Below are 13,543 nucleotides of genomic sequence, written 5' to 3'. Positions count from 1 at the left end.
CGCACAAGGTAAAAACGAGCGGGCCCCTCAGGTGCGGGTAGTGTCGGTGGATCGCAGTGTCCCGCACAAGGTAAAAACGAGCGGGCCCCTCAGGTGCGGGTAGCGTCGGTGGATCGCAGTGTCCCGCACAAGGTAAAAACGAGCGGGCCCCTCAGGTGCGGGTAGTGTCGGTGGATCGCAGTGTCCCGCACAAGGTAAAAACGAGCGGGCCCCTCAGGTGCGGGTAGTGTCGGTGGACCGCAGTGTCCCGCACAAGGTAAAAACGAGCGGGCCCCTCAGGTGCGGGTAGTGTCGGTGGACCGCAGGTGCGGGTAGTGTCGGTGGATCGCAGTGTCCCGCACAAGGTAAAAACGAGCGGGCCCCTCAGGTGCGGGTAGTGTCGGTGGATCGCAGTGTCCCGCACAAGGTAAAAACGAGCGGGCCCCTCAGGTGCGGGTAGTGTCGGTGGACCGCAGGTGCGGGTAGTGTCGGTGGATCGCAGTGTCCCGCACAAGGTAAAAACGAGCTAGCCCCTCAGGTGCGGGTAGTGTCGGTGGATCGCAGTGTCCCGCACAAGGTAAAAACGAGCGGGCCCCTCGGGTGCGGGTAGTGTCGGTGGACCGCAGTGTCCCGCACAAGGTAAAAACGAGCGGGCCCCTCAGGTGCGGGTAGTGTTGGTGGACCGCAGGTGCGGGTAGTGTCGGTGGATCGCAGTGTCCCGCACAAGGTAAAAACGAGCGGGCCCCTCGGGTGCGGGTAGTGTCGGTGGACCGCAGTGTCCCGCACAAGGTAAAAACGAGCGGGCCCCTCAGGTGCGGGTAGTGTCGGTGGACCGCAGGTGCGGGTAGTGTCGGTGGACCGCAGTGTCCCGCACAAGGTAAAAACGAGCGGGCCCCTCAGGTGCGGGTAGTGTCGGTGGACCGCAGGTGCGGGTAGTGTCGGTGGATCGCAGTGTCCCGCACAAGGTAAAAACGAGCGGGCCCCTCAGGTGCGGGTAGTGTCGGTGGATCGCAGTGTCCCGCACAAGGTAAAAACGAGCGGGCCCCTCAGGTGCGGGTAGTGTCGGTGGACCGCAGGTGCGGGTAGTGTCGGTGGATCGCAGTGTCCCGCACAAGGTAAAAACGAGCGGGCCCCTCAGGTGCGGGTAGTGTCGGTGGATCGCAGTGTCCCGCACAAGGTAAAAACGAGCGGGCCCCTCAGGTGCGGGTAGTGTCGGTGGACCGCAGGTGCGGGTAGTGTCGGTGGATCGCAGTGTCCCGCACAAGGTAAAAACGAGCTAGCCCCTCAGGTGCGGGTAGTGTCGGTGGATCGCAGTGTCCCGCACAAGGTAAAAACGAGCGGGCCCCTCGGGTGCGGGTAGTGTCGGTGGACCGCAGTGTCCCGCACAAGGTAAAAACGAGCGGGCCCCTCAGGTGCGGGTAGTGTTGGTGGACCGCAGGTGCGGGTAGTGTCGGTGGATCGCAGTGTCCCGCACAAGGTAAAAACGAGCGGGGCCCCTCGGGTGCGGGTAGTGTCGGTGGACCGCAGTGTCCCGCACAAGGTAAAAACGAGCGGGCCCCTCAGGTGCGGGTAGTGTCGGTGGACCGCAGGTGCGGGTAGTGTCGGTGGATCGCAGTGTCCCGCACAAGGTAAAAACGAGCGGGCCCCTCAGGTGCGGGTAGTGTCGGTGGATCGCAGTGTCCCGCACAAGGTAAAAACGAGCGGGCCCCTCAGGTGCGGGTAGTGTCGGTGGACCGCAGGTGCGGGTAGTGTCGGTGGATCGCAGTGTCCCGCACAAGGTAAAAACGAGCGGGCCCCTCAGGTGCGGGTAGTGTCGGTGGATCGCAGTGTCCCGCACAAGGTAAAAACGAGCGGGCCCCTCAGGTGCGGGTAGTGTCGGTGGACCGCAGGTGCGGGTAGTGTCGGTGGATCGCAGTGTCCCGCACAAGGTAAAAACGAGCTAGCCCCTCAGGTGCGGGTAGTGTCGGTGGATCGCAGTGTCCCGCACAAGGTAAAAACGAGCGGGCCCCGCAGGTGCGGGTAGTGTCGGTGGACCGCAGTGTCCCGCACAAGGTAAAAACGAGCGGGCCCCTCAGGTGCGGGTAGTGTTGGTGGACCGCAGGTGCGGGTAGTGTCGGTGGATCGCAGTGTCCCGCACAAGGTAAAAACGAGCGGGCCCCTCGGGTGCGGGTAGTGTCGGTGGACCGCAGTGTCCCGCACAAGGTAAAAACGAGCGGGCCCCTCAGGTGCGGGTAGTGTCGGTGGACCGCAGGTGCGGGTAGTGTCGGTGGACCGCAGTGTCCCGCACAAGGTAAAAACGAGCGGGCCCCTCAGGTGCGGGTAGTGTCGGTGGACCGCAGGTGCGGGTAGTGTCGGTGGATCGCAGTGTCCCGCACAAGGTAAAAACGAGCGGGCCCCTCAGGTGCGGGTAGTGTCGGTGGATCGCAGTGTCCCGCACAAGGTAAAAACGAGCGGGCCCCTCAGGTGCGGGTAGTGTCGGTGGACCGCAGGTGCGGGTAGTGTCGGTGGATCGCAGTGTCCCGCACAAGGTAAAAACGAGCGGGCCCCTCAGGTGCGGGTAGTGTCGGTGGATCGCAGTGTCCCGCACAAGGTAAAAACGAGCGGGCCCCTCAGGTGCGGGTAGCGTCGGTGGATCGCAGTGTCCCGCACAAGGTAAAAACGAGCGGGCCCCTCAGGTGCGGGTAGTGTCGGTGGATCGCAGTGTCCCGCACAAGGTAAAAACGAGCGGGCCCCTCAGGTGCGGGTAGTGTCGGTGGACCGCAGTGTCCCGCACAAGGTAAAAACGAGCGGGCCCCTCAGGTGCGAGTAGTGTCGGTGGACCGCAGGTGCGGGTAGTGTCGGTGGATCGCAGTGTCCCGCACAAGGTAAAAACGAGCGGGCCCCTCAGGTGCGGGTAGTGTCGGTGGATCGCAGTGTCCCGCACAAGGTAAAAACGAGCGGGCCCCTCAGGTGCGGGTAGTGTCGGTGGACCGCAGGTGCGGGTAGTGTCGGTGGATCGCAGTGTCCCGCACAAGGTAAAAACGAGCTAGCCCCTCAGGTGCGGGTAGTGTCGGTGGATCGCAGTGTCCCGCACAAGGTAAAAACGAGCGGGCCCCTCGGGTGCGGGTAGTGTCGGGGGACCGCAGTGTCCCGCACAAGGTAAAACGAGCGGGCCCCTCAGGTGCGGGTAGTGTTGGTGGACCGCAGGTGCGGGTAGTGTCGGTGGATCGCAGTGTCCCGCACAAGGTAAAAACGAGCGGGCCCCTCGGGTGCGGGTAGTGTCGGTGGACCGCAGTGTCCCGCACAAGGTAAAAACGAGCGGGCCCCTCAGGTGCGGGTAGTGTCGGTGGACCGCAGGTGCGGGTAGTGTCGGTGGACCGCAGTGTCCCGCACAAGGTAAAAACGAGCGGGCCCCTCAGGTGCGGGTAGTGTCGGTGGACCGCAGGTGCGGGTAGTGTCGGTGGATCGCAGTGTCCCGCACAAGGTAAAAACGAGCGGGCCCCTCAGGTGCGGGTAGTGTCGGTGGATCGCAGTGTCCCGCACAAGGTAAAAACGAGCGGGCCCCTCAGGTGCGGGTAGTGTCGGTGGACCGCAGGTGCGGGTAGTGTCGGTGGATCGCAGTGTCCCGCACAAGGTAAAAACGAGCGGGCCCCTCAGGTGCGGGTAGTGTCGGTGGATCGCAGTGTCCCGCACAAGGTAAAAACGAGCGGGCCCCTCAGGTGCGGGTAGCGTCGGTGGATCGCAGTGTCCCGCACAAGGTAAAAACGAGCGGGCCCCTCAGGTGCGGGTAGTGTCGGTGGATCGCAGTGTCCCGCACAAGGTAAAAACGAGCGGGCCCCTCAGGTGCGGGTAGTGTCGGTGGATCGCAGTGTCCCGCACAAGGTAAAAACGAGCGGGCCCCTCAGGTGCGGGTAGTGTCGGTGGACCGCAGTGTCCCGCACAAGGTAAAAACGAGCGGGCCCCTCAGGTGCGGGTAGTGTCGGTGGATCGCATGTTAAAAAAATAGCGGTTACCCCCAATCATCCTGTGGCATTTGGCACTTGACTGAGATCTTGCCCAACAAGGTCACGCAAAACTCCATCCAACAAATCACCAAGTTCGCAGATTTCAATTTATTTCTACTAAAGAAGCTGGACCAAGAAAGAAACCAGAAACATATCACTTCCATTCAGAATAGGAGGAGGGTTTATATATCAAATTCAATATATAATGTCATATTCAAAATGTGTTTGTATCCAAAGATATATTTTCAATCAAAAATCTTTTTTTAAATTCAATGTTGACAAGGCATGACCAAAAAACATAAAACTCTGCAAAATGAAAAAAATGCACAATGATGCAACAACAGAAACAACAATCCACCCAATCACTGACAAAAATCCTTGAAAAAACTGTCACATCACATCAATGATATATATTAAATATAAAGTCCACATATATGGAATTAATGGCCTACTTCCTTTTGGTCAGACTTGTGTGGACCTGGTGTCTACTGACATGGGAACCTGATCTTCACACAGCCTTACAGTAGATCCACCAGGAGAGAAATCAGCAGCGGTTCTGTTTCTACAGAGCAGATGGGCATTCTTTACTCAATCAAACGTAAGTCTTCAGGAAATGGTCACATCACATCTTTCATATTCTGCTATCAGGCACAGAGATTTATTTAATGACCAAGGATATAATACTTTCCAGATCCCACCATCTTCCGACTCCCAAATCGAAATTCACTCAGAGCATACAAACACACACAATGTCCCACAGCAGAGAGGAGGGGTGCGTGAGTGGGTGGAGTCATTCCCCGCGTCCCCCTCGCTGGCGCCAGCGGACACAACAAACACATGGTGACCACAGGGCCCACGAGATGAGACCCCTGTGATGTGGCGCAGAGAGAGGGATGTCGGAACAGCACAGTGTTTCTGGAGAGGATGGAGACGAAGGAGATCCAGCGGCAGTAAACATTGCCAGATAATTCACTATTTACAATCATGCTCATCAATCATTAAATTGCATTGTGATTCTAAACATTTCTAGATTTATCTATCTGAGTGCTGAGTGCACACACAGGCCAACCATAACTGCCAGGCAGCTGCTGTGAAGCAGGAAGGGCGCAGGTTTAGAAGAGAATCAGGATGGTGGTTATACCACAAATTATTATACAAAATAAATTATTATTCACCTATAGAAGGCAGTTTACCAGATTTTACCGGGACATCCGGCATGACCTCCCCTATAACAAAGATAGGGAGCATTGGCCCAAATACCCAAAAGTAATTTACTTCCTGGTCACAAGCCATTTCTAAATAAAAGCAGATAACATATTTTAACTCGCACCCAGCCCTTCTACACCCAGGTTTACAGCTTGCTGATGCATTTATTTTAAAAAGACGGAACAAGCTCTACATTAGCAGCTTTACGCACATACCTACCAGCAAAGCATGGTTTTGAGAGAGAGCAAGTTCGTCCCCTCCACACCATGAGGAGAACTCTGTCCTGTAGCAGAAACCCGAGAAGCCCCAGGTCCACAGCGGTTTAAATCCTCCACATTAAACACAATCAGCTTGAAAGGTCACATCAAGCCTGTCAGCATGGACTTATTTACGTCCCCTACAGGCCAGCATGCTTTTAAAGGGACCTTCTACACTGCAGCAGTGGAACAGGCCAAGCTCATTTCATGTCACCCATGCCACATTGATGAACACATCTGCCAGCATCGTGTCTTCAGAGTGACCCGAATTAGGTTGTTTTCCAGTCATCTATTCTCTCAATGTAGGATGATATCTCTATTCAATTCAAAATAATAAGTCAGTGTTACAGCTTTCAATATTTATGATGCATATTCTAAATTGTTGCTCTTTAAATATAGCATATTATTTGGCTATTTATTTATCTATATTGCTAGAATTCTCAATTCTGAACAGGCAGCCAATATAAATGAGAATTCTGCTCATAAAACCTTTTCCCAGTGCTTTCAACTAGTCACATGATCATCCATACGAGTCCAAATATGAAAGTAAGCGAGGCCTGCTGACTCTGGTGCATGATGGGAAACTGGACTGTGTGGGGCTTGAGTGTGCGTGTGGGCTTGTGTGTATCTATTATTAATGGGAGTAGGGCGAGTGGAGAAACAGCTGTAATCTCTGGTCTGTTCTGACAGATCTGAAATAAGTAATAAAAGGCAAGCAAGGTGAAGTATTATTAGTACTAGTATTATTTAATAACTTCTTATTATCTAACTTCTGTATAGAAACTACAACAGAGTGAATAAAATGTTGTATTCATCGTTGGGGTCCTAGTGAACCAGAACTGACCACTTCATCGATGGTAACATGGAAGCATGTTGTAAGTCGCTCTGGATACGGGCGTCTGCCAAATGCCTTAAATGTAAATGTGAAGAAGGGAATAATGGTTGAGAGGGTATAGATACAGGAATCAGAGATGAGATCTCAACATGAACAGCTTGTAGATGAAGCGGGGATTTATTTATATCCACACAGACAAAGGTGGGGGAGCTGACGCCAAATGATGAATCAACACAAAACAGGGGCTTGATAAATGGAGGGAGAAGGAGAGAAGGGGGTGGAAGGGTTATTGATTGAACCCTCATCCATCTCAGGAGAGAGAGAGAGAGATGGAGTCTAAGCCCAGCAGGCAACTGTTTAAAATATGTTTCACCCCTGGGAGGGAACAGACACACAAATAAGGCCCAAATGAGCAGCCATTGGTCACAGAACATATTCCACAAACCCCCACCCTGCCTCCCCATGGCCAAAACCCCCTTCAACCAAACGTCTGCAGCTGAGATCGTCCCACCAAATGCTCTCTTGGGCCTTGTCATTTAAAAAAAAAATCACTTACACATATCACAGTCAACTTATGCTTTATGGTCACTCACGAGGGGTGGAGCTTATTAGAGCCACCCACATCCTATTCACATTCCACTCAAAAAGGAACATCAACATCATGATACAATCATAACCAGTTACTGACAGAGTTCCTCCCCAGAATCAGAAATCAATCTACTGTAGCAGTCGGAGTAACACATGCAAGTCTGTTCATTCTCACAAATGCAAGAGCAAAATAAAAACTGGTCCCCCTGCCAGCGATCCACTATATGAATCCGGCCAGAAGGCGTCCATGTCCAGCTTCCTCCTCTGAACCCACCTCATGACAGCACACAGCGAATAATCATATTTGTGCAAAAGGACAGAACTTTTTGGAGCAAAAAAAAAAATAATCACATTATGCTTTCCAATATTGAACAATCTGAAGTACACACAGTGACACAACAAAATGTGTCACCTGCATTTAACAATCATCCTTAGCGAGCAGCCACAAAAGGCACCCGGGAAGCAGTGTTTGGGGACAATACCTTGATCAAGGGGACCTCAGTGGCACCTTCGAACTGGCAACCTTCAGATTCTGAGTCAGCTTCCTTCCTGCCACGTCTTGGTAACAATAATTTGAGCCCATACTAAATCACTAGAGCAGGGGTCAGCAACCCTTGTCCTGGGGGCACCAGCCCTGCTTCCACCACATCTCATTCAACCCAACAACTGGGTGACAACAAGTAGAGCATTTGAATTAAAAATGTGCAGGACAAGTGTCCTCCAGGACTCTAGATGCTGTAGGATGTGCTTTTCATGGCTCTCTGCAAGTTTAGTGGGAGTTGTGTCTTTATTATCATTAGCACTGAGCTTGCTGGCATGGGCTTGACCGGGCCGGCGAGGCGGCTGTTTACACAGTGGGCAGGGACATGAGACTCTGGCTTTCTAATGGCTTCCTGCATTTGACAGTATCGCTTCCCCTCAGGAAATGAGAGGCCAACCCCAGCGAGGAGGAACGCAAACACCACGCCGAGCGCCATTAAACACTTCAATGGAAGATGTGCCTAAACTGAAAAGTACCAGATTATGAACCTGTCAATCAGGAGTCGTGCATCTAGAACGTTCTCCCTGGCCTGATGTGGAGATCTTAGCTTGGGAATCTGATACAGTCAGTGAGGAACCGCGGTTACCCATGGGGAGCATTTGAACCCCTGACCCAGCTTCTTCTCTTTAGACAGGCCATGCGGGAAACCCCCCCTAGCAACGAATCCCCACCTCGCTTCACTTGGAACGTCATGGCAACCCTATTGTGAGGAGGGACAGCAGGGAAGGTCACTGCGTTCCCATGAAAAAAGACAAGTTTAATTGCAAAGTCTTCTACTGGACATCGGTAACAAATGCAGCGCCTTCAGAGGTCTCACCTTCCCAGTGTCCAAATTCCACTTCTCTCACATCACTTGAGCACAGAAAAGCCCGGCAGGCAGGCAGGCAGCGGGCCACTCTGGAATAAAATATTCTCTCATCTCTGACATCTCATCTCCTGTTGAGGTCCTATCATGCCAAGAAACTGATTCTGATCCCCACACTGCGTGGCTGATTAAAAAATGAGGGAGGACATGGTGAGATTGAGGATGAAGAGACATGAATGGACGAACGCGTGTGGCTGGCGTGAATAACATTGCTGCTGACACGCCCACATTATTCTCCGCCTTCATCCATTGTCTCCAGACTCTTAACCCTCTCATGAGGTCATAGCGCTTCCTAGTCTTCAAGGAGGGTGTGCAGCCTGAAAAGGACTGATGTTCCTCAACCCCAACCCCGTAGAACCCCAACCTTGTAGAACAGCCACATTCTACACTTCTACTGAGAATCATTTCTAAAGTGAAAGAAAACGTATTCACGGAAAATCCCGTATTCCAGGCAGTGAGCCGAGGGACACCGGATCCGAGGTGAGAGTCGCCCCCCGTCCCTCATACCACACAAAGGAGCTCTGTGCTCCGACAGGCCGGCAAACAAATGTCACACGCACCCACGGCAGTGGAAATGGGTCAGGGAGAGGGATGAGGAGACAATGTCACCCAGTGTGGACTTTTCCACTTTTAGACACACTGTGTTTTTATAAAGATTGTGAAGCTAAAATAAAGTGGATAATTGGCCTAAATAAGAATAATGAATTGATGCATTTCCATCCTACTACTGATGGCAAAAATATCACTATTCATATGACACTTGGGTTGCTACAACAAATTGATTAAATCAACAAATCAATTACATCAATAAAAATGGATAAAAAAAAAAGAAGTTTCCTAATCGATTAGTTGTATCGAAGTGGACTAATTGCTAGATATTGCTAGATAGGATACTACGATCTCTGCTGCAGCAGATCGTCAACACAATTTTGATACAGTCATGTTACCCACCACTACTATTAAGTATTATGAAGACAAACCGTGAAAGTTTGGTGGATGGTCTGAACAAGTGAGGTGCACCAAATTTTCGAAAGCATCGCATTTAATAACGAAGTTTTACAGGTTCACTTTTTCTCCTTTTTAAATCTCTGTCCATATAGTAGGGCCTTATAAAATCAGTGTTATTTTTCCAAAATTCCATTATTTCCCCTTTCAATTCTTCTGAATTCAATGTTTTCCATTGTAAACATATTTATTCACCTAAACACTATTTAATTATGTAGTGGACTTGGGGGAAAACAACCTGCAATATGACAAATCACATTTAATCACTGTTCAACAAAGTTCTTGGCCATTTACGGTTTACTTTTGTAACTAATATGTACTATTTCACAATATTACATTTTCTTCCTTTTGTAAAATAAAAGTGCTTCACATTTGACCTCAACATAAAAAATATAGCAAATAAATAAACATTGGGAAGACCTGGAATATTAAAAAAGTTGTTCCCAGTTGCATAATGAACTGGAAACATGCTAATAAAATCACGTCTTTAAATCCATATTTGCTGGCTGACTGGCTCATGCTAGTTTGCTTCTTTTCTCTTTTTCTGATACGAGATATTGACTGTAATGCTCGTCACATATGTTCTTACAAGAGAGTTGTTTTTCCACGATTCCGTCCACGAAATCATAAGGCCCTAATATAGGCAATATTGACTTGTATTTAATTAAAAATCAATCTGGTTAATATAAAGTTCTTTGTTTGAAGCCCAATTCTACAAGAAAGGTAACTTACTGTAAATGTGCCGGTGCTTAAAGTGCTTCACTGATCTGAATTTGAAACAAGTTAAATAAAATAAAAAGAGAAGAGTGTTTAAAGGGCTTGAACTTGATTATCTTGTTTGTTGCCTGAACCACATTTTTACACAAAATTTACATCCGCATTTGGAATCAGATATGTGCCCAAAAACGTTCCTAATATCAAACAAAAATAAGACGTTGAAATTGAACATAACTGTTGGCTTTTCAGTCATTCCGCCCCCTTTTACGTTTACGCTGCCTGAGGATTTGGTTGGACTTCTGGCAACATTGTCTCATGTGGGTGGGAATTCGCCTCATTGGCCAGCAGGTATGTGAGTGACAGCTCAGTTCCCCGGAACGCTATCACTGTGTGCTTTCATTAACTCGCTGGGATTCAGTTCAGAGCTGTGATGGGAAGTTCGGCTCTTTTCAGATTGTCTCATATTTTAGTCTTACTTGGCAAATATGATTTATCTACACACAAAGCATTCATATTTGCCAATTAAGCCCAACTTCCCATCACAACAACACAATTGAATCACAGCAAGTAAATGAAAGTGAAGTGCAAATGATAAATGAAGAGCCGGCTCTCTGAAAGCCCATTTCCACTGCTTGCCCACAGAAAAAACTTGGTGCCGATGCCCCAAAACAGGCCCCGTACCGGCCCCTAAACTTCGCTGGTCTAGTAACGCAAAGCAGTGAGGTCACAATGTAATGGATTCGTTGACTATGGAGTTCTATTTAGTGGGTGTGGCCTGTGACATATTATCATGTAGCTCCTGCTGAGCGCTTGTCTAGTGTAAATGCAAACCGGTTCTCGGTTGGTTCCCAGTTCAGCGCCGGCGGAGCAGTAATGGAAATGAGACTTCAAAAGAGCCGGACTTCCCATCACTACTTCAGAGGAATGAGGCGAAGGTCGGCAAATCCAGCAGTGGAAAAAAAAAAAATGTCACTCAGGGGTTACAAATCTGAAATCATTCATCTTCTCATAAAATGTGAAAGATGGCAATATGGAATGAATTAATTTTTATTGAACAAGCACTGTAGCTGTCTAGTGTTTATTTACGGAGTATGAAAATGATCCTCTGCCATAATCATTATTTATCAGCACAATCGGCTTATTCCATTTTTTATATTTCTGGCCAGCGTAATGGGGATCAGTGCAGCTTTACAACAACACAGATATAATCATGAGACCAAGAACAGGAAAGGAATTTGAATGGCCATGATTCAGGAGATTATAAATGTTGAGATCAGAGAGATCAGTGGGGCAGCAGTGGCCTAGCGGTTAAGAAAGCGGCCCCGGAATCAGAAGGTTGCTGGTTTGAATCCCGATCCGCCAAGGTGCCACTGAGCAAAGTACTGTCCCCACACACTGCTCCCCGGGTGCCTGTCATGGCTGCTTACTGCTCACCAAGGTGATGGTTAAATACAGGGGACACATTTCCTTGTGTCACTGTGTGTGGATCACAATGACAATCACTGCACTTTATTTCTGGAACCTTGAGTAGTTTTTAACTGAAATGAAGACTGCTGGATCATGGCAGCCCGTGTGGGTCCACTGATGGAACATGTCCGCACTCTGACTTGCTGTTTGACTGATTCGTACACTTGTCAACGAGTCCTGATTGTCGTGTCGTCACATCGCTGGGACATGCTGAGGAGCCCAAACTGATTTTATTAAGGCTGTGTGTATACGGTACTACTCTTTAAAACATTTTTTACATATTTACACATTGCTGTACTGCCTCTGCGGTTTACTAGAGTTCAAACATCTCCAACGAGTTCCGAAAAGCAAAATCCCTCAGATCGCGCCAACGACATTACAGTTTGTCACAAATGCTGCAATAAAGCCGGGAAACGGATACAGCATTAGTTTGAAATGTAGTTCAACTATAAAATAATGTTACTGTTAGAGTTACTAGTGTTCATCTGTCATATTTCAACAACCAGCATCACAACAAGCTCGAACAGACTGAAGCCGTGAGCAGGCCGGACCGCCAGACAAAGGGGACGCAGTCCAGAGGGGGACTCCACCGGCAGGGACAACTGTTGACAGACATTACCCAAGTTAGGTGGAGGTGAGGTGACGTGGGGAGGATTCTTCTGCTGCTGTTTGCAGTTTGTTGGTCCTATTTCACATTTCCAGCCCCCCTGCCCCCACCTGGAAACCCCGGATCCAGAGGTTCCACATGTTCCCAATCTGGCTCAAGTTACAGATGTGCGGCCAGATACGGGCCAGCAGACCCGGACCCGCGCTCCCACCACCGACCCAGTGCAGGAGGAGGATGGTGAAAAGTTGGCTTCTTACCTCGGTCCGCCGTGAGCGCGCAGCAGGTAAAGCAGGTAAACAAGAGCGCGGGCACGAGCGCGCGTCCCACCATCGCTTCCACATAAATCCAGTCGAGTCACAGCTCGGAACCGCCCGGAGGAAGCATGGACCTGGCCCTCTAGCGCTGCCCGCAGCCGGCGCCCATGGCCGAGTCCGTTCTCTAAACCAGCAACAGAACAGAAGGAGCTCTTTTCTCCGCTCCTCTACCGAGACTGGCCGCAGACGGAGCAGGAATGCGCCCGGCCGCCCGGAAAACCCGGCCTGCATTCCAGACGGATCCGGATTTCCGTCGCCGCGGCCAGCGACTCCCAAACTCCGGAATGGAGCTCCGGACTGGGCGCCTGAGCGTCACTCACACGCCATGGCGGCGAAACTAAGTCAAGTAAAAGTGAAGTGATTGACATTTTTTTAAGATGGATTTGCCAAAGACTATGAGCTGCAATATGAACCAGTATTAATTCAGCTAAATTCAGCTTTCACAATTCAATTTTAGTTCATTGTGATGCACAGGCCGGGTCCTTGTGAAAAAGCAACAGTGCACAGATTCCCAACAGAGCTCATTTCCAGGTTTACAACAGCTCCGCAGGCCGCAGGAAAATGGAACTTTCTATGGGAGAAGCGTGTGGCAGCCGGTGTTCTGAAAGATCCAGATAAGTCAGAATAGCATGCCGGTGCAAACTCATAACCCTACCCACATTTACACAGAAATGTCTTACCTTTATTCAGTGGTATGACACGTGTATTGATCAGTATGCTGATCTGTGTTACGCATCAACTGGTAACCACCAGCAGTGGGTGTGGAAAGGTTCCTACGGTCAGTGTTCAGCTGTTGGTTTTTGATTATGTGATTTCACCAAATGTTTCAATGATTGCTAAACACAATAATTCAAGATTTTTTAGTTCAAACAGGTGGTGACTATTTTTCAGACAGGGCAGGAGGAATGCACCATGCCTCTTTATCTATGGTGCAGTGTTATAATCGGCACAATTGGAGTGTCTGAAATGTTTGTCTAAAGTATATATGCTTTATTATAGTAACCCAGCCACTGGGGACGCATGTGATCGAGTGTTTCTTGATGTTGGGCCCAAGCCCAGGTAAATGGGGAGGGTTGCATCAGGAAGGGCATCTAGTGAACAGCTTTTGCCTGTTGGATCTGTAGGCAATCTGAAAAGAGTTTATGAGTAGTTGTGTGGTGAATTATAGGTAGGAAACAA

The 13,543-nt window shown here is 49.8% G+C and overlaps 1 protein-coding gene across 5 annotated transcripts in view; it reads right to left on the bottom strand.

Annotated features, from left to right (window-relative positions):
- LOC114765830 (neogenin-like) overlaps window positions 1-12,579 on the bottom strand; it is a 66,524-nt gene extending 53,945 nt beyond the window's left edge. For all 5 annotated transcript variants that reach the window (XM_028956306.1, XM_028956303.1, XM_028956304.1 and 2 more), the window contains exon 1: window positions 12,308-12,579. In XM_028956306.1, the coding sequence (XP_028812139.1) occupies window positions 12,308-12,380 (73 nt within the window). In that variant the 5' untranslated portion in view covers window positions 12,381-12,579. The remainder of the gene's footprint in view (window positions 1-12,307) is intronic.
- Window positions 12,580-13,543: the final 964 nt, after the last annotated feature.

Source organism: Denticeps clupeoides, chromosome 16 (genome assembly GCF_900700375.1).
Source record: "Denticeps clupeoides chromosome 16, fDenClu1.1, whole genome shotgun sequence".
NCBI lineage: Eukaryota > Metazoa > Chordata > Actinopteri > Clupeiformes > Denticipitidae > Denticeps > Denticeps clupeoides.
Note: the sequence above shows the minus strand (reverse complement) of the source record. Positions and strands in the feature narration are given on the sequence as shown.